This window comes from Taeniopygia guttata, chromosome 20 (assembly GCF_048771995.1).
Source record: "Taeniopygia guttata chromosome 20, bTaeGut7.mat, whole genome shotgun sequence".
Taxonomy (NCBI): Eukaryota; Metazoa; Chordata; class Aves; order Passeriformes; family Estrildidae; genus Taeniopygia; species Taeniopygia guttata.
The window spans coordinates 10,204,615-10,228,526 of record NC_133045.1 but is presented as its reverse complement, the minus strand read 5'-3'; the positions used below and the strand labels follow the sequence as shown (position 1 = coordinate 10,228,526).

The following is a 23,912-nucleotide window of genomic DNA, read 5'->3' as shown; positions in this document are numbered from 1 at the left end:
AATTAGGGAGTGTAAAGAGACAACATTTGGAATTTGGGGTGCTCTGCCATCATTCTGGCCTGTTGGACAGAGCAGAAAGGGACAATGCAGCTGCTTTCAGAACGAGGGTGCAAGTCAGAAGTGCCAGGAATTCAATGTTTTCCTTGCAGGAGGAGATCCCAGCTTGTCCCTCACAGCCAGCAGCAGCTGGGAGGATTTTTAGCTGTCAGATAAAAGTGACTGGAGGCAGAGCAGAGTAACCTGCAGCAGGAGAAATGATTGAGCTGACATTCACAGCACAGCTGATTTTTATTGGATTACTGTCCTCTGCTCACAAGACCACTCTTAACAAGGTCCCTTGTGTCTTTCTCCTTAAGTTTAACAAGGGAAAACATTTCTGATCTCCTTTGGCCACAGAACATGAGCAGAGGGCAGGTGCCATCCCTGGGGGCACAGTGGGAGCTCTGTGTGTTGGATATTCTCCATCCACCTCATCCTCCTGGCCCCAGGGGCAGACACTGTTCAATTCCAGCTCAAGAAATCTGATCAAGATGTTGCTGTGCAGCATTTTGGGCTGGGGAGAGGCCATGGAAGCTTTGTCCTGCACCCTGGTCCCCTGGAAGCTGTCCCTGTCCGTGGCAGGGGGTGGAATGAGGTGTTCTTTAAGGTCCCTTCCAACCCAAACCTTTCTGGGATTCTGTTTCAGAATTATCACCCATAATGAATTTTACAGCCTGCTGGCCAGCTGGCAGCTTTGCAATGCAGCACAGGGGTCAAGGAGGTCTCTGTGTTCTTATCTTCAGCCAAGCAGGAGCTTCACAGCTTCAAGAGTGACTTAATTCTAAGCCATGAGCCCACCAAGCTCCAGTCAAGCCTAAGAGTGGGAACAAAATTGGGAAAAGGAGATGGGGGATTTGCCAAGGAAGCACGTGAAGGAGAAGAAGAAGCTGCCAAATCTTTGGCTTTGCTTGAAAGGAAAATAGATGAATTAATAAAATTCACTAGAACAAATTTTGTTAATAGTTTTAGGAAACTTAGTAATTGGATCTACAATATTAATGTATTATGAATGAGAATATTTCAAGTAGATAGAATTCAAGTTATGAACATTTAGATATTCATGGAGGTTATTTAGATATTCATCTGAGGCCAGCTGGGATTTCCAGAGTAATTATCCATAAGTTTTTGTCCTTATATGTGTGACTTTAGCTGAATATCTCCAGTTGTGTCTTGTTTCTGCAAGACACTGCTGGAGTTTTCAGGCAAAGATGTCAAGGAGAGCAGGCCTTGGTGACTCCCCATGTGGAGGTTTTTCTTTTATCCCTGCTAATTTTTATCCTGTTTTATTCCCACAGGGTGCATTAGGACCTGCTGGGCCACCTGGACCAGCTGTAAGTACCTCCCAGAGCAGCACATGTGATGAAAGTGTGGAGTATTGTGCCAAAACCATCTCCAAGAAAGGATGGGAAGCTTTGTATCCCAAACAAAAGGATCAAAGCCTGGATGAGTGAATATGTTGTTTGAAATGTTAAAATATATATGTGTGACCTGTTGTGGTAACACAGACCTGGGTTTATTCTCCAAGGTGCTCTAAAAGCAAACCAGCTTGGGATACAGATTGACTTATCAAATATCACAATTATTAGACATTATATAATGTCTAATCAAAATTAAAAGGAAAAGAAAAAGGAGAAATAGATAAACTGTAATGTTGTCTTCCTCTCCATGTCCCACTCTTGTGTCACCACACATCTCTTTTCTCACACATCTCATAGGTAACAGAGATGGAAAGGGAATACAATTTATTAGATGCAACAAAAGAATTCATCAATACTCTGCTCTGATTGCAAATTATAATCATTAGGGGCAAGGGAGTGATAAGGAAATTTAGAACAAAAAAAAATTATAAGTGTTTTTTGAGGTTGTCTTTTATTCCTGTGTGCTCAGTTTCTGAGTGATCTTTTACTGTTTCAAATGTTGTTTTCAGGGCAAAGGACTACCAGGACCTCCAGTAAGTAATAAGAATTGAAAAAAAAAAATTATAAATTAAGATTCTGATTATTTTTGATACCCTGAATGTTGCAAACCCACCTCAGGCCTCAGGTCCTTCTGTGCCAGGCAGAGGGACGTGGAGTCCTGCAGATCATTGACCCTGTGGGGTTTTTATCCTTGCCCCACCCTGGGGAAGCTGGTTCTGCTGTAAATTCAAGGCACAGCAGCCTCGTAAACAGATGAAGTTTTTGTTGAGTGGGTTCCTGGGAGCTGCCCTGTGCCTGAGGGATGCAGGTTGGCAGTGAATTCCAGGGGAACGTGGAGGAAAAAGCAAAATGTGCATTGGGAAGCTGCTGGTGTGGTGCAGGATGGAGCTCCCTGGGGGGATTGGGCAAATGGGGACAGCCCAGATGATGCCTTGAGTTTACCTTTCATATTTCCCAAATTCTGTACTGCATTAGTGTATAACTGAACTTCATACAGAGTGTTAGCAAGTTCTCCTCACAGTTCAGTCACACCAATCCTTTTCCAGCCCCAGAACCAAGGACACCATTACAGCTCCAGCCCCAAAAAGTATAAACAGCAAATTGAGGGAAACAATCTGAGAGGATGGGACTTCATAACCTGCAGCTGTAATTGGACATTTAAGCCCAATACAGAAATGGACCAAAGCTTATAAAAAGTCTGAGAACTTGTGACTTGGGGTCCACCTCGGGTGTAGCCATGGCCAGGCCCAAGGTGCATCCTTTGAAGGCCTTTAAAAAGTCCCTACTTTATTCCTTTAACAGTGTCTAGCCTCTGTTCTAGGCAGCCTCTCAAGGCATCACAACTGCTGGTTTTGGGGTGCCCAGGTCACCCCAGATGTAAAAGCTCTTCTCTCTGTTCAACAGGGGCCTCCAGGACCCAGTGGGCTCCCAGGGGGACATGGATTTCGGGGCCCTTCTGTGAGTTTTTTCTACTATTTAATCCTCATTTACCAAATGTGCCACAATCACAGAAGAATGAGTTAAATTTTTGTCTCTTACCTCTCTCTGAAGTGATATTTTGGCAGCCCCCCCCTCGCATCCCTTTGCATCTACATTGAAAGGGAATTCTTACTATTTTTCTCTCCTTTTAGGGACCTTTTGGTCTGCCAGGATTCCCAGGGCCTCCTGGACCACCTGGGCCTCCTGTAAGTTGAGACTTGCAAATAAATGTGAGAAAATTCCCGGGGGGAGTCTGCAATTTTCTTCTTGCTGCCCTTTTTTTGTTGCCACTGCCAAGAGCATTCAGCAAACACCATGGCCTGAGGAGAGCAGGGACTTTTCCCTGGCTGCTCCTGGATGCTTTGATGATCTCCTGTTTGTTATTTGTGCTCTGTGTGACCCAATGAACCCCACCTTTATGGCACACAGGGCATGGGGTGGGCTTGTTGTTCTCTCAAGGAAGGTTTTTTGTGCTTGCATGGATCGGGAGCTGCTCTTGTAGGGCCAACAAGTGGCCACTTGAACCAAGTCCCTGCTTTGGGTTTGCTGGGGCCTCTCTGGAGTGTTGGACAGTGGGAGTGGGAGGTCTTTCCCGAGGCCAGGAGGAAGCCAGGCACAGCTGCTCTTCTCTAATTGCTGCCTTCATCATCTAAGAGTCTTCCCTGGGCATCTCCAGGGGACGGTTTCACCCCTGCTGTGTCTGGTTTTGGGGACTGGTGCAGCTCAGAACACTCCAGGTTCAGGGACAGCACTTTGGGCTGTGGGGCTGAGTATGTGCCTTGTGCTGATCCAGCTGAGCTGGGTCTGTAAGAATTGTCCTAGAAATTCTGTTTCCTCCTGGTGTTTGTCTTGTATTAAAAGCCACCATTCCCTGAATTGCAGGGTCTCCCAGGGGCCCTTCCTGATGGCGGTGGGGACCTTCAGGTAGGTTTTTCTTTATGTAGCATGAAAATATGCTTTGGTTTAATCCCTGATGTGACTTTTGGCTGGCACAGCTGGGGGAATGTCAGAACATTTAACATGCACTGCTTAGAGCTGTAGACGTGGATTTAAACCAACTTATCAGAGCGGGGTGTGTGTTTACTGGACTGAAATGTTTATTCAGGGAGGCAGATGTGCACTGGGAGAGATTTCCCAGAGAAGCTGTGGCTGCCCCATCCCTGGAAGGGTCCAAGGCCAGGCTGGACAGGGCTTGGAGCACCTGGGATAGTGGAAGGTGTCCCTGCCATGGCAGGGGGTGGAATGGGATGAGCTTTAAGGTCCCTTCCAACCCAAGCCAGTCTTTTATTTTGTCCTCGATTTTTGCTTCCCAAAATGCACATTTTGCATGCATTCTTCATGTGCTAGCTAAACAGCCCCAGCTTTTCATGCTTCCAGTCCTGCTCTGCTGCAGGAAAGGCTGTTGTGCAGCACTGTTTGTTTCCAGGGATGGTGGCCCTGCTTCCATGGGCTTTGTTTAGGCTTCCTTCCTTAGGAGAAAGCCTTGATCCCTTTCTTTCAGGGGACTGAAAGGAGTGCTGGGTCCAGGAATGATGGAAGTGACATTTGCAGATTTCACAGCTGTTGTTGTGACAGCTTCTCTGGTTTTGTAATTGGCGTGTCCCAAAAAAAGCCCCGAGTCAGTTTAGACTGCCTTATGGCACATCACATGGGAGTTAATAGGAAATGATGCTATTTCTGCATGTTAAATTTAAGTTACCCTGTGGAATATACTAGAAAATTACATTTTTGCTACAGAGGTGCTGCCTGAAGTTGTATTAAAAGAAAAAAATAACAAAGAACAAAAGAAATTAAGAGATATTTATGAAGTTTCAAGAGTATGGCCTTTTCCTCTATTCCATTTCCATGCATGTTCTGGTCTGTTCCCAGTCAAGCTGGACTTCCCACCAGGGCCTCTCCCACCCCTGGACATGATATCAGCTTATAGGTATTGTTTTTTTATTGGTGTCCTTCAGTTAACTCTGATGCCTGTCCTTGGTTCACTTAAGGAGTTGGCTAAAGGAAATCAATAGGGGTCAGTTAATGCCGAGGATTAAATATGGTCCTAATGGTTTAAAGAAACTGCTCCAGCTTCACTGGGAAACCTGAGTTCTTCAGCATTTGGGGCTGTGGACACTCAGCTTTCAGGAAGTCTCACAGTCCATGTTCCAAGTGCAATAGGCCATTCATAAATCATTCTTTTGTGGGGTACCAGGACCTCGAGGACCCCGTTGCACAGGGAAATGTTGGTCAATCCATTAAGCTGTGATTCCATTAGATTTAGTGAATTTAGAGCCAAAATCCACATGAGTTTTGCACCTCATGGACAAAGCCAGCCTCCCTGGGTGTGCTGTGTGCCTGTAAAACCAAAGTGTTCCTGTTCCCTGCAGTGCCCAGCTCTGTGCCCACCAGGTCCCCCAGGCCCCCCAGGAATGCCAGGCTTCAAGGTAAGGAAACATCTCCTGCAATTCCAGATTTGCCTCCCAAAATAAACACCACCATGAAGGCATTAAATTGTATATACAGTCTCTATATATAGGCTCCACACCTCCCAAAGCAGCCATGCATTTGCATTTATTCCTACAAATGAAATTTAACCCTTGGCATAGATAAAAAAACCCTGCAAGCCCAGTGGAGCAGAGCTGATGGAGAAAAAAACAGAGGCAGCATTTCAGGGCTGCCTTTCCATCTCTGAGAGCTGAAAAAAACCTCACCAGTTTCTTAAACTGCAAAACGTAACTTACATAATTAAAATAATACAATTTAATTGTTGTTTTTATAGCCAGTGTAGCAGCAGGCAGATTTATGTTTAAATATTTTAAATAGAATTATTTTGTTGGCCTCTGGTATGTAAATTTTCAGCCCTCAGGAGTTAAACATCTCCTCCTCTGTCCCCTCTATGGTTCACATGAAGTCTTTGCAGTTATTGACTCCAGCAGTGAGACAAAGTAAAAAGTGACTCAAGTTCTTTTAGCAGGATTTAGAAGTTGGCAGTGAGTGGGAGAACTCCTGGGAAATGCTCTCAATTCCTCCTGAAGTGACCTTTCTTATTTTCCCTGTCTGTTTGGGCTGTGCACTGAGTCATAAATATCATTACAAATACAGAATGTTTAGGGATAGCTGCTCAAAATTCATAGAAATGGAAAACCCTGTGAAATTCTCCAATTATGATGCAAATGGTGCACAGGACCTTTGTCGTGGTGAGGAACAACATCTGCCATGGCTGAAATTAGCCTGGGCCTCTCCCACAGTCACAGGGAGAGAGCCAAGACACAAAGTGAATCAGAGATTACATGAAGGCTTCCAGTGGGACATGGATTTCTTTGAAAGCTTGATGATGCAGAATTAAAGATGACTTAAAAAAGGAGGTTAAAAATGCAGAATGGGGTTCTCAGGAGTGACTCATCCCCATTTTCTGGGGTGATGGGAACTGAGTTCTGGTGCCTGATTTGTGTTCGAGGGTTGCATCCAGACCATGAGCTTAGACCAGTGCAAGTCACTCTGGAAAACCAAATCTGGGCATTTTCAGGAGCTACATCAATTCTGACACTGCTACCCGATAACCTCCCCCAGGAGGGATGTCCATTCACAGCACACCTACAGACTGTTTTCCATGAAAGTCATTTGGGATGTGGGGTTTAGCTTTCACAGCTGTCTCACCAAATTGAATTCTAAAACAAGACTCTACTGGGATGTGAATAATCACAACTCTCATTTCTAGGGACACACCGGTCACAAAGGGGAGCCTGGTGAAGTAGGAAAACAAGGAGAAAAGGTAAACTTAAATTTAAAAGTAGTGGGGGAGGATTTTTCTCTTTAATAACACCGTGCAAAAGAAATAAGGGATTTTTTCAAGGAGGTAGGGAGGAATGAGGCTGTTTGCTGAACGAGGAGCAGTTACTTTGGCTGAAGTGCATTGGGTTCCACTGCTCTCCCTGCAGGACCCTGTGCTGACTCTCCAAGATGATTCATCTTTCCAAGCACCATCATGTTAGGATCAGTTTGAGTTCACAGCTATCCTTTCCCATGCAGGGATGTCAGCTCAGGAAAAGCCCTGCTTTAATCACTTGGATAAATTCCTGACTGATCTCAATGTTCTTGCACATAGAAATTGTCTACAACACAGAAGCAAATTCTGTAGAGAAATCTGGGAGGGAGGGAGGGAGCTCAAGGAGAAATAAGATGGGGATGTCCCTGGCTGTGTTTGCAGGTTCCTGCTGTCCCTTCTCCTGTCTGATTGATTTTTCTGTCCCAGGGTAACCCTGGCCCTCCCGGCCCTCCAGGGATTCCTGGCAGCGTTGGCCTGCAGGTAACCCCAGCTCTTCTCTTCCCACCATTCCCACGGCCTTGTCACTGTGGAGTCACCTTGGTTACACAAACAGTGACTGACTTTGAGCTGATTTGTTTCCTTAATTAGGGCCCAAGAGGACTAAGAGGCCTCCCTGGTCCAATGGGTCCAGCTGGCGACAGAGTAAGAAAAAACTTCTCCTGATTTTCTGATTTTTCCTTTTCCTCTCTACCACCAGTTTGTCTTGTGAGAGGTGCCAGTGGCACTTGTTCTTACTGAATTCCAGTGGGAAACTTGTAAAGGTATAAAGTGTGAGCTGTTCCCTGCAGCCCCTCCATCAGAACAGCCTTCCAAAGTCAGGAGAATCCACACACCCAAGGCACAGCCAGACTGAATCATCCCAGCCAAGGGGCAAGACTGACAGTGTTATAGAATCTTGGGGGAAAAAAAATAGAGAAACATTTAATGAACATTTCACTTTCTGTTCTGTCTTTTTGCAAGAAAAAGTCAAAGAATCACTGATGGACAAAGGTTTTTAGGATACAAAAAGGCTCCTTGGTGAGAACAGGGTCAATCTCCAGCTCACTGAGGCTTTGGGCTCTTGTCACAGTCCCTTGAGCAGCAGCCCAGAGGCTGAAGATTTTGAATTGGATGAAGTCATGCATTTATTGAGGAGTAAGGGTGTTATCAAGATAGCAAGGCCATGAATGGTATCAGTGTATCAGAGGTATAAAGGTGGGGAGATCCAGAGGAAAAACCCATTGTTCAGAGTGGGATTTTTTTGCATGAGATACGGGGTGTCTTTCCAGGGTGTCTGTCCAGGGCTTTTGTGCTTTCTCAGGCTGTGGTACAAGGTGGGGATTCTGTTACTTCATCCTCTGCCAAGCCCAGCCTCACAATGGTGTCTGTCCTCTGCAGGGTGACATTGGATACAGAGGCCCACCTGGAATCCCAGGACCCCCAGGGAAAGCTGTATGTATCCCAGACTTTCTGTGGTTTATTCCTCCTTCCTGAGCTCTGCTGCCAGTGAGCAGAGGCTGTGCTGACCACCTCCACCAGATTATTCCCTTTGCCCTTTCCTTCCACTCAAAGCAATGTTATTTTACCTGACCCAGACCTCACAATGTCTCTCTCTTTGCCATGCCCCACACCAGAATAAGTTCACCACATTTCCATTCCTCTCTGTGCTTCACTGCTCTTCCTTGAGCTCCAGCAGCTGTGGGCAAGCCCTGGAGAAGAGGACACAGTCTCAAGCTACGTCAGGGAAGGTTTAGATTGGATATTAGGAAAAAAAAATTTTCACTGAAAGAATAATAAAATACTGGAATTTTCTTCCTAGGGAGGTGGTGGAATCCATCTCTGGATATGTTTAAAAAAAGACTGGACATGGCACTTGGTGCTATGGTCTAGTTGAGGTGTTAGGGCATAGGTTGGACTTGATGATCTTAGAGGTCTCTTCCAACCTCATTATTGTGTGATTCTGTGATTCTGTGAATATCCATTACTTTTGGAGGAAGAATCAGCCCTGTCTGAGTTTAAATCCCTTAAGCCTGGTCTGTTCCCAGGTGCCCACAGCTCTCAAGGATTTTTGCTCCAAGAAGGAATAGCTGTGTATTGAGGATGCAATTCCCATCCTTCTGCAGCACCACCCTCTGGGGACCCCTCCCTAGTCTTCCAATTATAGAAGAAATTCATCCAAACTAAAACAAAATGAGGTGCTTTCTCACCAAACCTTTCATTACATCCAGCAGGATCTATTCAGTAAATATTAAAGCTTTTCTCCCACTCTGTTTCTGCTTAACGAAATAGCTTCATTAAAAGAAGGGGAAGATGGTCTCTGCCCTGAGGGATTGCTGGCAAAGTTCCTGTTGCAGGGAGTGTGTCAGGAATTAGAGAGAAACTGAGAAAGTGCAGCCCAGCTCTCGGGGACCGTGTGTGCTCACACCTCTGCTGACACCAGCAAACAGCACAAAAACCTCCTCATTTCACCCCCAAAGCAGCAACCTCTGTCACTGGGTGATGAAGGTGCTTAATGGCTTTTCCTCCTCTGTCACAGGGAGACCAAGGGAGCAAAGGACCTCAGGGATTCCGGGGGCCCAAAGGTGACACTGTAAGTGCACTCAAACACCCTTTGCTCCAGTCCAAAGCCTGTTCCACACATTTATTATGGCTTGTGCCCCTTTCATTTGCTTGAAAGGGATGGAAGCATCATCTCAAAAATGAGATGTTTAACTCTTACTAAAGATGATTGAGCAATAAGATGTCCAAGTGCTGCTACAGCCTGGAGCACAGGGAGCAGATCTGACATCCCTTGAAATGATCAAGGATCTTCCCAGGTGTTGTATCCAGCACTGGGCTGCTTTCCTGCTGTGTCCCCAAACAACCTCCATACTTATGTGGGCAGAGAGGACCCAGCTGAAATGGAATGAAATGCCCCTACAGAATCTGAGTATTGTCTTTGTTGGCTGTTCTTCAGGTTAACACAGGATTTATTGCTGTTTTCTAGGGTAAACCTGGACCAAAAGGAAACCCAGGGGCTCGTGGGCTCATAGGAGAACCTGTAAGTCAGTTAAATGGGATGCAGGTCTTGCTGTTTGTCTTGCTTGCAGATGAGGAGATAGAATAGGCAAAAAGCTGCTTCTTGCCACCTTTGCTGTCCAGCTTCTGCTCTGTGGGTCTCAGCTGGGCTAAGCCACAGTTGTACTGCTGCTGATCAAAATCTCCCAGTACAACTGGAGCTGGACTCGTTGCCAGAAGCTTCTTTGATGTGAATGTATTTTGCAAACCACAGAGCCTCCTCCTGACCTAAAGGTGTGCTGTCCATGATTGCAGGGAATGCCTGGCAAGGATGGGCGGGATGGAGCTCCTGGACTCGATGGTGAGAAGGTTTGTAAAGTCCTACTTAAACACTGCAGGGAAGATTCCTGAGACTGAGCCAACTGTGCTGCAAATGCTCCTCAACAAGCTTGGCTGGAAAGCTTTTCCTCCTGAAAAGCTTTCTGATATTGTCACTAGTGAAGGAGAGTGAAATTCTCCTGTTCGTTAATCCCAAGGGAATTCCCTAAAGAAGGAAGGGGCACAGATGATGTAAGCTCAGCTGTGCCCCTGGATTAAGTGATCCCTGCTGGCTGACTCCAGGCCTCCAGAGATGCCTTTTCAGAGCTGTTGACAGAGTTATTTTAATAGCCTGGAGACAAGGTGCTGGTTGCCTGGTTCCTGAGCAGTGCTCCTGCAGGAATATTGAACACTGCCAGGGCAGGCTGGGAGCTGCAGCAAGCAGGGAAACACCTGGGAGCTCCTGTCCACTGGGTGCTCACTCCTCTAGACACAACAGCTCTTGGTCCTGTGCATGCAGGGAGGGAGAAAAGTACAAATGCCTGTTTGGGAATGTGCCCCCTGCCTGTGCCAGGCCATTTTCCAGTGCTGGAGGATCCCTCCTAACCTCTCCCTATCCACAGGGTGACGCAGCTCCCATGGGTGCTCCTGGAGAGAAGGGGCCAAACGGACTTCCTGTGAGTATGGAGCAGGACCTGCCACCTCTGGGGTTCCAGCAGCTCAGAGATCCTTCCTGGGGGCTGGGGAGGGTCATTCCGTGGGCTGTTTCACAAGGAGCTCTAGTTAAGGCAAGAGGAAATGCACTTTTCCCACCGTGCAGACAGGGAAGGAGTGTGCCGGGCAGGATTGGAGAACACCTGGAGCATCTCACAGTAATTCCCTGGCTGTTGGCTTCTCTGACTCTTTAAAATCTAAACTGCAGAGGGATTTCCCCTTTCACATCCCACTGATGTGCTTCTCTTATGGAGGGAGTAAGATCTGGGGTATAATATCCTGAGCTCCGTCCCTGCCTTACTCCAGTGCTTATTGGCAAAGTGCTTCATCTCCCCACACTTCCCACTATTTAAAAGAGATCAAGTATTCCTTTCTTCCAGCATTTACAGAATATTTTGAACTCCCCTGAAGAGAGGTTTCTGCTGTGCAAAATGTGGCTGCTGCTGGTCCATTTGTGTATTCCTGCTCTTTGCTCTCATGCCAAGGATTAGTGTTCATGGAGCTGCAAGGGCAGCAAGAGAGGCATTGAAGTCATAATTTTCACAGTGAAAGCTGCAGAAGTATAAACCTTCCATTGCTTCAAGCAAAGGTTGCTCCTTGTGTGTCAAATCAGACCAGAATAACAAATTTAATAACTTCACTTCTTCTGACACTGCTTTAACATAATTTTTTTTCAGGGTCTGCCTGGAAGAGCAGGTATTAAAGGCTCAAAGGGTGAACCAGTAAGTGAATCTCTTTAATGATGGGGTCTGGTGGGGAACCTGGTCACAGCAAGACTTTTTAGCTTTGGGGGATTGGGAGGACTTACCCCAAAGCGATGATTTCTGTATTTCTGCTGGGGCTGAAGGGCAGGAATTAGGTAAAATAACTGGGCTGGCACCTGGGTCAGTAAAGACACAGCAGATACACAGGAGAGCCATCAGTGGTTCAGTAAATCTCATCCTTTTGTCAAAGTCCCAGGAGGAGGCTTGATCTTTGGGAATCAAAAGACTGAGCACCAGCAGGAGCAGAATGATCTCATCTTGCCTTCTGCACATTTTCCCTCACCTCAGGAGAAAAACTTCCATGGAGCTTTAGATTGACACCTACCTGTGAGATTAAAGAAAACCTCAGGCAGACCAAAGCAGTCCAGAACAAAGCTGCTCTGAGATGTCTTTTTTCCCCCTGTCCCTCTCCTTTATGCATTCTTCCCTCTGCATCATTATTGCTGCTAATCCTCGTGGAGGAGAGCACACTGCAGGAAGGTGGAGCAGGAATCTCCTCCCGATGTGGAGGGGGTTCAGGGGTTCAGTGGTGCCAAGAGAGTGTGTGCAGCTCCTCTGTTCTCTGGTGCTGTCAGTTTTGCCTTAAATCTGTAAAAGTTTCAAGCTGTTTATATTTCTTGATCCAGGTTTTAACGCCCTCCTCCTTTTGTTGCTTCAGGCAGGACAGAAATGATGTGATGCCCTGAAGTGATGTCCTAACTGAGTGTTTGCTTTGTGCTCTGCAGGGCAGCCCTGGAGAGACGGGAGAGGCAGGTCCCTCTGGAGAGCCAGGCATCCCTGTAAGTGCCCCACATTTCCACTTAGCATGGTCTCTGCTGTGAGTTTTAAACCAAGCTGGGGAGCTGGAGCTCACATGCTGCTTCCTTGCATAAATCAAGCTCCCAGTGGTGCAGCACCTGCAATCCCATGGGACTGAGCACTCCAGGCTCACACTGGTGTGAGCTCCCAGGGAGCACTGAGCTGGCTGGGCAGGGTGCTGGACAAAACCCAGCAGCAGCGGGCTGGCAGATGGGCCAGTGGGGCAGGAGTTTGGGACTGAACAGCCTGGGATCCAGGAATATGTCCCAGTGAGCTGGGAAGGGTGGGTCTGTGGCTCCTAAATATCACAGCTGACTTTGGTGTCCCTGCCAGGGCGATGTTGGCATTCCTGGTGAGAGAGGCCTGCCAGGACCCAGGGGAGCAACTGTAAGTACAGAGCTGGCTGTGAACCAGAGAGGTGCCAAAATAGGGTTTGTGCTGGGGGGTCACTCTCTGGCTCCAGCAAAAGGCCACTTTCTCTCTCAGTGGTGTCTCTGGGGAGCTCTGGCAGCAGAGAAATTCCTCCCCCAAGCTGGGTCAGATCCTGTTCTCACTGACAGCTCCGTGCAAATGCCAAGTGATCCCTGCCATTCCTCTTGGCAGAGCAAACTGCAGCTGCCCAGGAGGTTTGTGGAGCTGCCAGGAGGGGCTGGACAGGCAGCAAGCCCCTCATTGCACAGGAGTAGGGAGGTTCTGCCCATGCTGACGTGAGGCAATAGTGAAGCAGAGCTTCACAGTTGCAAAGGACTTTGCCACCAGCACATGGCACCTGAAATCCTCCCCAGTCCTGCATCCCTTTCCTTGGAGCAGTGCAGAGGGATTCCCTGCAAAACCTGCAGCCATACATACAACAAAACTGGAAATAACTGCATGGCGTCCCTGCTCAATGGATAACAAATAATATCAGGAGGGTAAACCCTGATTTTGTTCCCACTACTAAAAATGCTTGGGTACCTTTTTAATCTTCTCACTCCCCAGCTGCTATTGGGGTTGGATCTGATCTTCTAGTGGTTTTGTTGGGTTTCTTTTTTTCTTTTCTTTTCTTTTTTTTTTTTTTTTTTTTTTTCCCATCTTAATCTCATTTTGAAATCCAGGAGCCTACAGCAAGTCTAATATGATTTCTGGTACGTGCCACTTGGAAGAAATTGAACTGCATGATTTATTGTTTGTGAGCAGCTTCTGCTTTAACTTCCAAGGAGAGGAAAATCAGCTTTAGAAATAAGCTGTATTAATAATGTTTGCTTTTATGTCTGCAATTTTTCACAAAGTGGCTGGCTTCACAAAAGGTACCACATTACTACAGCCAAAAAGCAAAAAGCAGTTGAGCTAATTGTGTTGGTGCAGAGTTTTGACAGGGGTGCAGTTGCAGCTGAACCCATGGTTATGTCCAACCTGGGCTTCTCATTTCTGACTTGTTTTATTAGAATCATAATTTGTTAGTTAAGACTGGGCTGTTCCAAGAGAGGTGCAGGATTTTTCCAGTGTTAAGGCTCAAAATAATTTGTTTTTTTTAGCTCTGAGTACCAAGGATTTCTCAGCACCTGTCAGGTCCCTCCAGCTCCCATCAGCAGCTCAGCAGAGTCGCTTTTGATGCAGCTTTTAACTCAGCTTTCCTAAAGCTTTGGATTTATAACTTTCCAGGTTCCTTACTGAATACAAGCAGAAAACAAAGTGGAAACCAGCAACCACAAAAATACCTGAGCAGTTGTTTAGCTCTGTTTGAAGATGATGCTGCTTTATGCCAGTGGCCAGTTTGAGGTTTATTTGTGTCCCTGAATGCTCCACCCCGCAGGGATGGCAGTGAAAGGAGCCCAAGCTGCAGCCCTGCCTCGTGACAGAAGCTTGCTGAAGGCATCTATTTCAAGAAGACAGTTTACAAAATGAGATTTAAATGCCTAAATTACTTTTTTTTTTTTTAATCCAAGATCTTTATTGGATATGTGATTTTTCTCAGGAGAAAGCAATAGAGACTCCTAATGGCAAAGTGCATGTTCTGTCTGGTGAGCTCTTAAAAGCCTGACAGCAGAAACTGCTGCCTTTTTGTGCATTGCTGGAACCAAGGATGTCCAAGCAAATGGGTGCCATTGCCATTTTTCATTTCCAAGGGCCTGTAGCACATGTTTTGCAGGAGTTCCTTGCAATCAATTAAAAGCATAATATTGGGATAGCAGATCCCTCTAATGGATGTTGTCTATGCCCTGTCATGCTGCCACTTTTTGCTGTCCCTGATCTCTACTACTCATGAGCATGGTATGTTCTTAAGATTGATTATCCAAACAAGCCTTGCTGTTAACAACAAAGCCATTAACAAAGCTCAGCCAGCACCAAACACAACTTTGCAGTGCTCAGCAGCAGTGCCAAGGGGCTGCAGCACAGAGCCGCACTCTCTGCCAGTTCAGTGACACAGCTGACTCACCTGGCCCTAATTTCCTCCTTCCCAAAGCTGATCTCTCTCTTTGCAGGGACCACTGGGCCTCCAAGGCCCCATAGGAGCCCGTGGTGTCCGAGGTTTCCAGGTGAGTGTGGTGGAGGGGTCACTGTGGTGTTTGGGCAGGTCAGTGTTCTCTGCAAGCCTCTGGCCAGACACTGGGTGATGGCAACGAGGGAAAGGGAGAAATGTCTTTCCATTTGCCAGAACTAATGTGACATCTTCATTACCATGGGATGGTGAGAAGAGCAAAAGGCCAGACAAGCTGCCTGCAGGAGAAATGAATATTTAGTGTTTGTTTGCAGAGGGAGGGGTTGAGTTTTGAGGCTGTTCCCTGGCACAGGGTGCCCAGAGAAGCCGTGGCTGCCCCATCCCTGGAAGGGTCCAAGGCCAGCTTGGTCTGGGGAAGGTGTCCCAGCCTGTGGCAGCTGCTGGAACAAGCTGAGCTTTAAGGTTTTTATGACTTTTTGAGTTTGATCTTTGTAAAGACACCTCAGTTTCTCCTTGATCTGCTCCACTCTCAGCCTGTATTTATTCAGTGAGTTCCTCCTCCTTTTTGCTGGACTGGGGTCTCCAATATTTCTTCCTCCCTCCTCCAAGGATGTGGGAACTCCTCCACTCCCCACTGGCACTGGCTGAGGGGAGCATCACTTGGTGGGATCACAGATATTGAAGGCTTATTAATTTTAAGAGGTTTATTAACGCAGGACCCAGGGCAAAGTTTGGAGCACCTCGGCACGTGCCTGACCAGGAGAGAAGCTGGAATGAGCTCTACCAAGCAACACAAGTGGTCCCCAGGCCCTGGGGGGAAAGGGACAGACACATCCAAAAATAACCTTTCTGAACCTGCTGTGGAGACTGGTGAACATCCAGGGTGTTGAAGGCACTGTGAGCTGTAGCTTGGATTTTGTTGTTTTTCCCAACAGGGGCCCAAAGGTGCCAGTGGGGAGCCCGGCCTTCCTGGCCCGACTGGGATCCGTGGAGAGACAGGAGACAGGGTAAGGACAACTCACCTGGGACTCATTCCTGTTTGGGACGGGAATTCAGAGGTCACTGGGCATCCAAAACCTGGTGTAGCTGATGTGTGTTGGGTGTCCCTGAGGCTGCCCAGGTCACACCTCAGAGCAGGACTCGTGCATCCTGTCCCCTCTGCTCCTGGGTTCTGTTCCACTCCAGAAACTCCCACTATTTTCAGACAGGGTGGATTGTTTAAAAGCGACTTCCAGACCCTATCCTAGCCAGAATAGAGAGTGTTTGGGAATTTTCCCTGTTCCTTACACTGATCCCAACAAATCCTTGCTCCCCAGGAGCACAAGAGAGCTGATTAATGAATTTTTGTTACTCAGATGGTTGATTAGACTCTCTGTTTGTTTGTTTGTTTGTTTTAAATTAGAGGTTTATCAATGATTTTTCTTTCTGAACAGCAAAATACCTGGGCATCCCACCTCACAATAAATGTGACTTTTTATTTAAATGAGTTCATTCTCATTTGAAAGAAGCCATCAGGGCAAAGTGAACAGCATTTCTTGGGAGCTTGCAGGAGAACAGGAGCCATGTGTTCACCAGCTCCCTCCTCCTCAGCTTTAAGGTAGAAGTGTTTTTAAAAAAAAGCTTTAAGTTGCTTTCTGTGTAAGCAACTGCAGCAGCACCACAGGGGTTCCACAATGGCCCTTCTGTGCTGGCTCCAGGCAGGTTTAAAAAAGCCTCTTGGAGTGGCTGTGGGCTGGAAGTGTGAAACAGGAGCGTTATTGTGGAGCTGTGGGGCTCTTGGCTGTATTCAGGGCTTTGCTGTGGTGAAAAATGTACATTCAGAGGGGAAGAGGCCCCTGCATGAAGCACCCAGGGAGCTGCTCCAAGCAGAGAGAGGGAAAACGTTGTGCTTAAAGCAATAAAAAATAATCTAGGTTTTATTTCTGGCTCTGAAGTTCAGTGCAGTTACTCTAAGATGTGACTGTTGGTTGATCAGAATGAGAGGAAACGGCTTCAAGCTGCACCTGGGAAGGTTTAGATTAGATTCTAGGAATTTTTTTCACAGAAAAGGTTGTAAAGCATTGGAACAAGCTGCCCATGGAAGTGGTGGAGCCACCATCCCTGGAGGAGTTCAAACAAGGTGTGGATGTGGCCCTTGATTGTCGGAATCTGAGGTATTGATGATTCTGGGATTGTAGAAAGTCTCTGTCAGCCCCGTTGCCAAAGAAGAAGCCATAATTCGTCTGTGCTGGTTTCAAGGTTGTTTATTCTGTTTATCTCTAACATGTTCTGCTGCCCTGCCGCAGCTCTGTCCTGCAGGGCAGCGTGTGGGGCTCTGCCCTCAGTGGGATGGTACAAACATTAAATACCAGAAACTACCTGTGCTGGATTTACAATAACGTGCCAATATCTGTCACCTACGTTGAACAGTGTGTCCCCAGCCCAAACCAACAGAAAAATGCCAACACCACAGTGAAACATGGAGGGCATGAAGAAGGAGAAAAAGGACAAGACACACCCAATTTCCTCCATCTTGTCCCCTTTGGACCCCTAATCTAGAATCCTAAAATTTTACTTTTGCACCCGTGCCACACTTAATTATTACTTATATCAAACACTCAGAGCTTGTAATTCATCCTGTAAGATTGAAAACTCTTTTCCATGGACAGAGATCACAGACAGTGTCTCTGGGGGCTCTGTCCAGGGGGTTCCTGACCCCTGCCAGGGTCCCAGACCTGCCAGGGCAGCCAGAGGGATGCCCTGGACTCCCACACTTGATGGTTTAATGGTGACTGTGCTGGTGGTGCTGGGTGACCCTAAACCCTCAGGCTGTGTTTTTAAAGCCTGAACAAACAGCCAGTGCTGCTGGGGACACACAGAGCACCCCGAGATCTGCCCTGGGCTCGCTGCACTGCTGGTCTGACATGGATAAAGGCAGAACTGCACACGCAGGATTGATGCAATTGGCCTCTCCCAGCTGCAGCCAACCCATCGAACTCTGCTGAAATCAATTGTGACTTTTCTGTGAAAAAAGAAAAATCCCCTCATGCCTGAGCTAACTGAGCACTGACAGGCTTTTTCACAGTCCTTGGACTGACTGGTCAGGCATATAAACCAGCATTTCAGTAAATGTGTTTGCTGGCATGAAAAATAGGAGTGATTTAGTACATTTGACTGTAAGATATAAAATAGTGTTGAGATAAAGTACATCAACCGTCCTGCTGGAGTGGGATATAGGGAGGGGAAGAGCTTGGCTGTTGTTGCTGACTGAGGCAGCAATAGACAAATATTTTTCCTAAGGATTTTTATTATGATCAAATTCCTGAGGATTCTGGATGCCAGCAAGCACCTGGGGCATTGAATCTCTGGGCTCCCCACTGGAGCAGTAAATACTTGGCCAAAACCACGAGTTTTGTTGCACTGATCAGAGGAAATGTGTGAAGACATGGAGCTGGCAGTCCTGAACTCCTTGTTCCTGCTGCTAGGAATCACCCCTGCAGGGAAATAGAGTTTGGAATGAAAATCCCCTGGGCTAAGCTTGTCTTTAAGGGAATGTTCCTTGCAGGGCCTGGTCTTTGGTGACTGAAATGTGTTTTATTGCCATAAACTGTCATGGAGCCTTGAGACTCTGTGAAGTCAGAGGTATAAAATTTAGATTAAAATGTTCAGAAAGGAATATATGGCTTTTGCCATCAGCAAGCATAAAATGGGTGTTATAAAGCTTTAGCTGCTCTTGAGTTTCTACATTCCATTTTCTGTTTATCTGAGTTATTTTCCATTAATAGAAATCCTTTCTCTTTTTAACTTAGTACTTGAATTGAACGAAATAAAATGTCCTTGTTGTGTGCATTTGTTCTCCTCAAAGATTCTGTTCTGCTGAGCCATCTCTAGACCTAGTTAATAAAACAAGATCAGTTTGCAGAGGCCAGATTGATGAGTGTGATGTAGAAATCCTGCTTGAAGGGTAAAATGGCTGAATTTCACATGTAGATTTTGCAGTAGAGCAAAAAATCAGGGGTTCTCCTGAACTCTTTGTTGGGTCTGCTCTGTGGAGCAGAAAAGTCACAAATAGGACTGAAAATGTCTCTCTGTGAATGTCAGGTAGATAAAGATGGAAGGATTTTCCAAATTGCCTGGATTATTCCTGAGGTGATAATCAGTTCATCATCTAAATGTGTTTTATTCCTGTGGCCGTGTTGTTCCATTAATCTTTAAATCAGGAGCACCTAATCCTAAATCCTAGGAAAACTGAGAGTCTAATAAGGCCTTGAAAAAACATCTTGGCTTTTTGCCCTTGTGGTATGAAAATATTCTTGTCTGTTTTATACCACAAGTAAATCCAAGCTTCTCCTGACATCACAGGCTGAGAAATTACCCCACAACACAAACCAGGGACTGTGGAGAGTGTCACAGAGCTAGTAGGGGTGCTGAAATCCTTTCTTATTTCTAGGAACTGTGAATGAGATTTGTACCCTCTAACTTGGCAGCTGGGAGACTGATTCTGACCCCTTGCTGAGCAAGTCTGACCACACCAAGAATTCATAGGAAAGTAACAGTTTGAGCTCATTTGCTTCTTTCTCTTACTTATTTTCAGGGTCCTCTTGGTGTTCCTGGTCCCAAAGGGAACCAGGTAAGTGATAACTTTCATGCCCTTGTCAGCAGAGAAATTTCAGGGACAGCCTTTGGCAGCACAAATGGCTTTTTCTTCCACAAATGAAATTTTCCTGCAGCAAAAACCAAAACTCTCTTTGGTCCCATTTTCCCTGCATTGGCACAGATGTTGCTGTTCTAATGGAGACTCATAAAAATGCTGTGGGACAAACACCAGGCCCTTGCTGTGTGTTTTGTAGCCTCAAGGATCTGTGCAGGAGCTCCTCACATCAAATTCCTCCCAAATTATGTTTAGAAGTGCAGCTTTTCCTCAGCTTCATGTGCCTGATAAAGGATATTTCACCCTAACCTCAAAGCTTGGCACACTAACGAACTACTTATATCTTTTGCTTTTTGTTGCTCAGCTTCCATGCTTGGTTTAATCTCAGCAGTGAGTTTTTGAGCCAGTTTTCATCAAATATGTGGCTTTCATTAATGCATGGCTGTGTTCTTGCAGAAAGTGTAGCTTTCCTAGCAAGCCTTGCTGATTTGGTTTACCAGCACCGGTGTGGTCTCTGTTTTGTTGCTAAGGGGAAAGACCAACCTGATCTCAGTTTGTCTTGGAAAACTTCCCCTGGAAAGGTGTGGAGTCACCACACCGATGTTCATTATCTGCTCTAATAACAGAGCTCTGTGAGGAGCCAGCTCTGCCTCGGGCAGGGCAGTGATTGCAGGGAATCTCTCCTCCAACCTGTGCTTTCAAAAAAAAGCTCAGAAGTCTTCTGTTGTTTGGTCTCAAGGCAGTTTATTGCAAGTTATCTAAAAGATTTTCTCCTTGGGCTGCTGTGGTTTGCTCACAGCTCAGGCAGAGGCACACACACACCCTGACATCCTCTCTGACTCCCGACTGCTTCTTCTCTCCCCGCCCAGGGCTGCTGCTGTCTTTTATATGGTACATTACGTGTTACATGGGTACAGTTTTTCCCCAATGCCCATTAACTATATTAAATGGTGCTTTTCTATCTTTTATATGGTACATTACATGTTACATGGGTACAGTTTTTCCCCAATGCCCATTACCTATATTACATGGTGCCTTTCTACTCTAAACCAATCTGGGAGTGCCAACATCACCAAGAACATGGAGGTGAGGAAGAAGAAAGAGGGAGGACAGGACAGGCCCAGATCCGTCCATCTTAAAACCCCTGACCCCCATGTACAAAACCAAACCCCCCTGTACAGCACTCAAAAATTCTTCCCTTTAATTGCAACTACTTCTACTATAATATTTAAACTTTTGTGACTTCTTGTTCTTCCTGCAAGGTTGGTAAATTCTTCCATGGTTCAAACCCAAAATCACAGCTGTTTCCAGCTGCCTGCCAGGGTCTCAAATGCTTCTGACCTGGGCCTGGAACCTCCAAAAATGTCTGAGGGACATTTTGAGTTCCAACATCACCCCAGCCTCGCTCAGATTGCTCAGGCAGCTGCTGGTGGAGGTGACCAGCAAAGGCTGGTGCAGTGGATGTCACCAGAGCTTTGGCCACCTTTGCATTCCTGTCCCCAGGAGTGGAGAGGGATGTTCCTCACCAAGAGATCACTGCAGTTTGAGGGTGGGATGAAGCTGTTGTTGGGACCCTGCTCAGGAGGCCGTGAGAACAGGACACTCAACATTTGCCTGTGGCTGCAAACCCTGTTTTCTGTGAGACAGAGCAGGGGGAGCTGCAATTTAGGTTCCCTCCTTGAGGAATGCCAGTGCCAGCCTGTGGATGTCTTTCATGGCCAGCCCATCAGGGTTCTCATCCATAGGGATTCAGCCTTTCACCCAGGTCCCAGCTTGTTGCAAAGGGAACGTGCCAGCTGCCTTGTGGCACACGTGCCCTCATCAGCAGGGGAGCAGCTACTGTGGAGTCCAGTTTTGGGAAGAGAGAACTTGTTGCTGGAGCAGCTGTGGCTGCTGGGAGCCCCCTCTGCCCCAGGTTCCCCGGGCCTCAGGGAGATCCTTCTGCCAGCAGTAAGTGTGGTGTTAACTCTGCTCTCTCTCCCAGGGCATTGCTGGAGCAGATGGCCTCCCAGGTGACAAAGGAGAGCTGGTAGGTGTCCTTAAATTCAGTAGAGTCCTCAAATAACAGATGGTGCAGAAAGCCATGGAGCACTGTGGTCAGTCAGAATTAATCACCCGAGGTCTCCAACCCTGCTGTGAAAAGGGGGCAACCCAAGCCTTGCACATCACAGCAGCTTGGGAGATTTGGATTCAGATGTGCATTTTCTGAATGAATCACTCTTTCTTATCTCCCTTTTCTTTCTGACAGGGTCCCTTTGGACCCCCTGGCCAAAAAGGAGAGGTAAGTGTCAGACACTGGGGGCTCATACCCCGAAGGATTTAGGAGTAAGCATGACCTCTATAACTATAGAATAAACTCTGCTCTGGTGTCATTGCCTAGGAGCGGGCTTTCCTCACAGTCATGTTATAAAATCTATGAGAAAAATGTTGATTTGTGGCATTCAAAATATTGAAATCTGTTTGATAATTTTGCTGCAGCAAGGACTCCTCTTACCATGACCTGTATATGCAGAAACAGCCTTAGGTTGTAAGAAATGTATCTGATCATGCAGATCCATTCAGGAAACCTGAAGAAAGTTTGAACTAAAAAGAAAATGAGAAAAGAATGGACCATGACTTCCATTTCAAGTGGTTTTGGCTTTTTTTATTCTTCTCTACAGCCAGGAAAAAGAGGAGAACTTGGTCCAAAGGGTGTGCAAGGACCTAATGGGACAGCTGGAGCACCAGGGATCCCCGGACATCCAGGACCCATGGGTCACCAGGGGGAGAGGGGTGTCCCTGGCATCACAGGAAAACCTGGACCTCCTGTAAGTATCTGCTGCTTCTGCAGCACAGTTAGGGAGCCTGTGAAGTGAAAAAATGGATTGTGGGGTTTTGGATGATATAAAAAAAAAATAAGGTGCTGCATTTCAGCAGGCAAAAATAAGGCCAAATAAAGCCCAGATTAAATATCTGGCCTAACATTAAAATTAATGGCTGCCATTTGTACAGCAGAGTTCTGAAGGGAAGCTGTCACCTTTTGAGGGGAAAGAACCCCCAGCTCTTCATGCAGGACCCTGTGCTGCTTCCTGAGCTCCTTGAAATGTGTTTTGTGTCCTGCAGCTTCTGCCAGGGCTGGTTATTGATAAGGAGGTTCCTACAAAGACAAATTCTTCTGTTAACTGCAGGGCAAAGAGGCCAGTGAACAACATATCAGAGAACTCTGTGGGGAAATGATAAATGGTGAGTATTACTGAGAGAAAACCAACTTTAATTACCAGATGAGTAGATTGTGAAAATACATGGCTTCTGAGATGTGTTAATTTTCTGTTTTCATATGAAAAAAAATACACCTTTAGTGTAAGGAAATTATTCAGGAGGTCACTTCATTGGGGATGTCTTTTGGTGTTCTAAAATTAGAATTTTTAAATGATTCATCATGGCAGTGGTCAAAGTGCACTGAAAGCAGCTTTGGCACAAGTGTTGTGTGAGACCTCCTGCCCTAACCTGTGTCATTCTGAACTCCAGCTCCCCTCAGTGCACCTCGTTTCCTTGGAGCAGGTCCTCATGGAGTGTCCCTCTTTCTTCAAAGTGACTGTTTTGCATTTGGAGGTTACATCCCCTGTTTGGGATGAGGTTAAACTCTGAAAGTTTATTTCAGGAAATTATTTAAGTGTCATTTGTTAGAATACTTGACATCCTTTAAAGTTGTTTTAGAAACAGAAATAATCAACTGCAGATTTATGATCAATACGTCCATCTGTGGAGATGTAAAAAACCCCAAAAAGCTACAGGTGAGCTGAAGGGACAGATGCAATGGTCCCTCCTGCCAGGAGCAGCGGCAGGAAGTTCTGCCTAAAGGAAGAGTGCAAGTGTTGGAGATGCAGTGTTTGATTGTGTTTTCCAGAGCAAATTGCACAGCTGGCTGCTAACCTGAGGAAGCCCTTGGCTCCTGGAATGCCGGGACGGCCTGGCCCAGCCGGGCCCCCAGGCCCTCCTGGAACCACGGGGAGCGTTGGGCATCCCGGTCCTCGTGGGCCCCCTGGATACAGAGGGCCACCAGGAGAGCTTGGTGATCCTGGACCCAGAGGCAAGTTAAGAGTGAAACCATTTGCTTCTCTTTTCTGCTTACTGAAATAAATTGTGAGCGGGTACTGAATTCAGCACTGGGGAGAGGAAATCAGGCCTTGGTGGAGCTGTGGGTGAGTTCTGCTTCTGGAGGGTGCTGTGTGAGCAAAGATCCTGCAGCACACAGAGGATTTGTAGCTCCTCTTGCTCTCTCCCCTTGCTGTTGGAGGCTCCAGCTGCTGAGCACAGCTCACTGTGGGAATTGTGTTTGTGGTTGAAGGTGACACTGGTGAAAAGGGAGACAAAGGACCTGTTGGCCAAGGTATCGATGGGCCTGATGGTGACCAAGGACTGCAGGGTAAGTGCGGGGAAATAATTTAATGCTCCATGGCTGAAGGCTGAGGAGGGACAGCTCTGCAATAGATTATCATCACTAATTTAAGTGTGTGACAACTCTGAGGCTCTCCAAATTAAGGGAAAGGATGATGCCTGCTTCCTGATG

The 23,912-nt window shown here is 46.6% G+C and overlaps 1 protein-coding gene across 1 annotated transcript in view; it reads left to right on the top strand.

Moving 5' to 3' along the window:
• The window catches only part of COL9A3 (collagen type IX alpha 3 chain), a 36,138-nt gene that overhangs the window by 10,678 nt on the left and 1,548 nt on the right, over positions 1 to 23,912 (top strand). The window contains exons 6-31 of the mRNA XM_030288417.4: positions 1,335 to 1,370; positions 1,967 to 1,990; positions 2,862 to 2,915; positions 3,089 to 3,142; positions 3,819 to 3,860; positions 5,306 to 5,362; positions 6,637 to 6,690; positions 7,171 to 7,224; positions 7,333 to 7,386; positions 8,122 to 8,175; positions 9,260 to 9,313; positions 9,710 to 9,763; positions 10,036 to 10,089; positions 10,662 to 10,715; positions 11,430 to 11,474; positions 12,242 to 12,295; positions 12,648 to 12,701; positions 14,777 to 14,830; positions 15,669 to 15,740; positions 19,307 to 19,342; positions 21,348 to 21,392; positions 21,612 to 21,644; positions 22,024 to 22,170; positions 22,531 to 22,585; positions 23,250 to 23,432; positions 23,691 to 23,768. Coding sequence (XP_030144277.4) covers positions 1,335 to 1,370; positions 1,967 to 1,990; positions 2,862 to 2,915; positions 3,089 to 3,142; positions 3,819 to 3,860; positions 5,306 to 5,362; positions 6,637 to 6,690; positions 7,171 to 7,224; positions 7,333 to 7,386; positions 8,122 to 8,175; positions 9,260 to 9,313; positions 9,710 to 9,763; positions 10,036 to 10,089; positions 10,662 to 10,715; positions 11,430 to 11,474; positions 12,242 to 12,295; positions 12,648 to 12,701; positions 14,777 to 14,830; positions 15,669 to 15,740; positions 19,307 to 19,342; positions 21,348 to 21,392; positions 21,612 to 21,644; positions 22,024 to 22,170; positions 22,531 to 22,585; positions 23,250 to 23,432; positions 23,691 to 23,768 — 1,555 coding nt within the window. The remainder of the gene's footprint in view (positions 1 to 1,334; positions 1,371 to 1,966; positions 1,991 to 2,861; positions 2,916 to 3,088; positions 3,143 to 3,818; positions 3,861 to 5,305; positions 5,363 to 6,636; positions 6,691 to 7,170; positions 7,225 to 7,332; positions 7,387 to 8,121; positions 8,176 to 9,259; positions 9,314 to 9,709; positions 9,764 to 10,035; positions 10,090 to 10,661; positions 10,716 to 11,429; positions 11,475 to 12,241; positions 12,296 to 12,647; positions 12,702 to 14,776; positions 14,831 to 15,668; positions 15,741 to 19,306; positions 19,343 to 21,347; positions 21,393 to 21,611; positions 21,645 to 22,023; positions 22,171 to 22,530; positions 22,586 to 23,249; positions 23,433 to 23,690; positions 23,769 to 23,912) is intronic.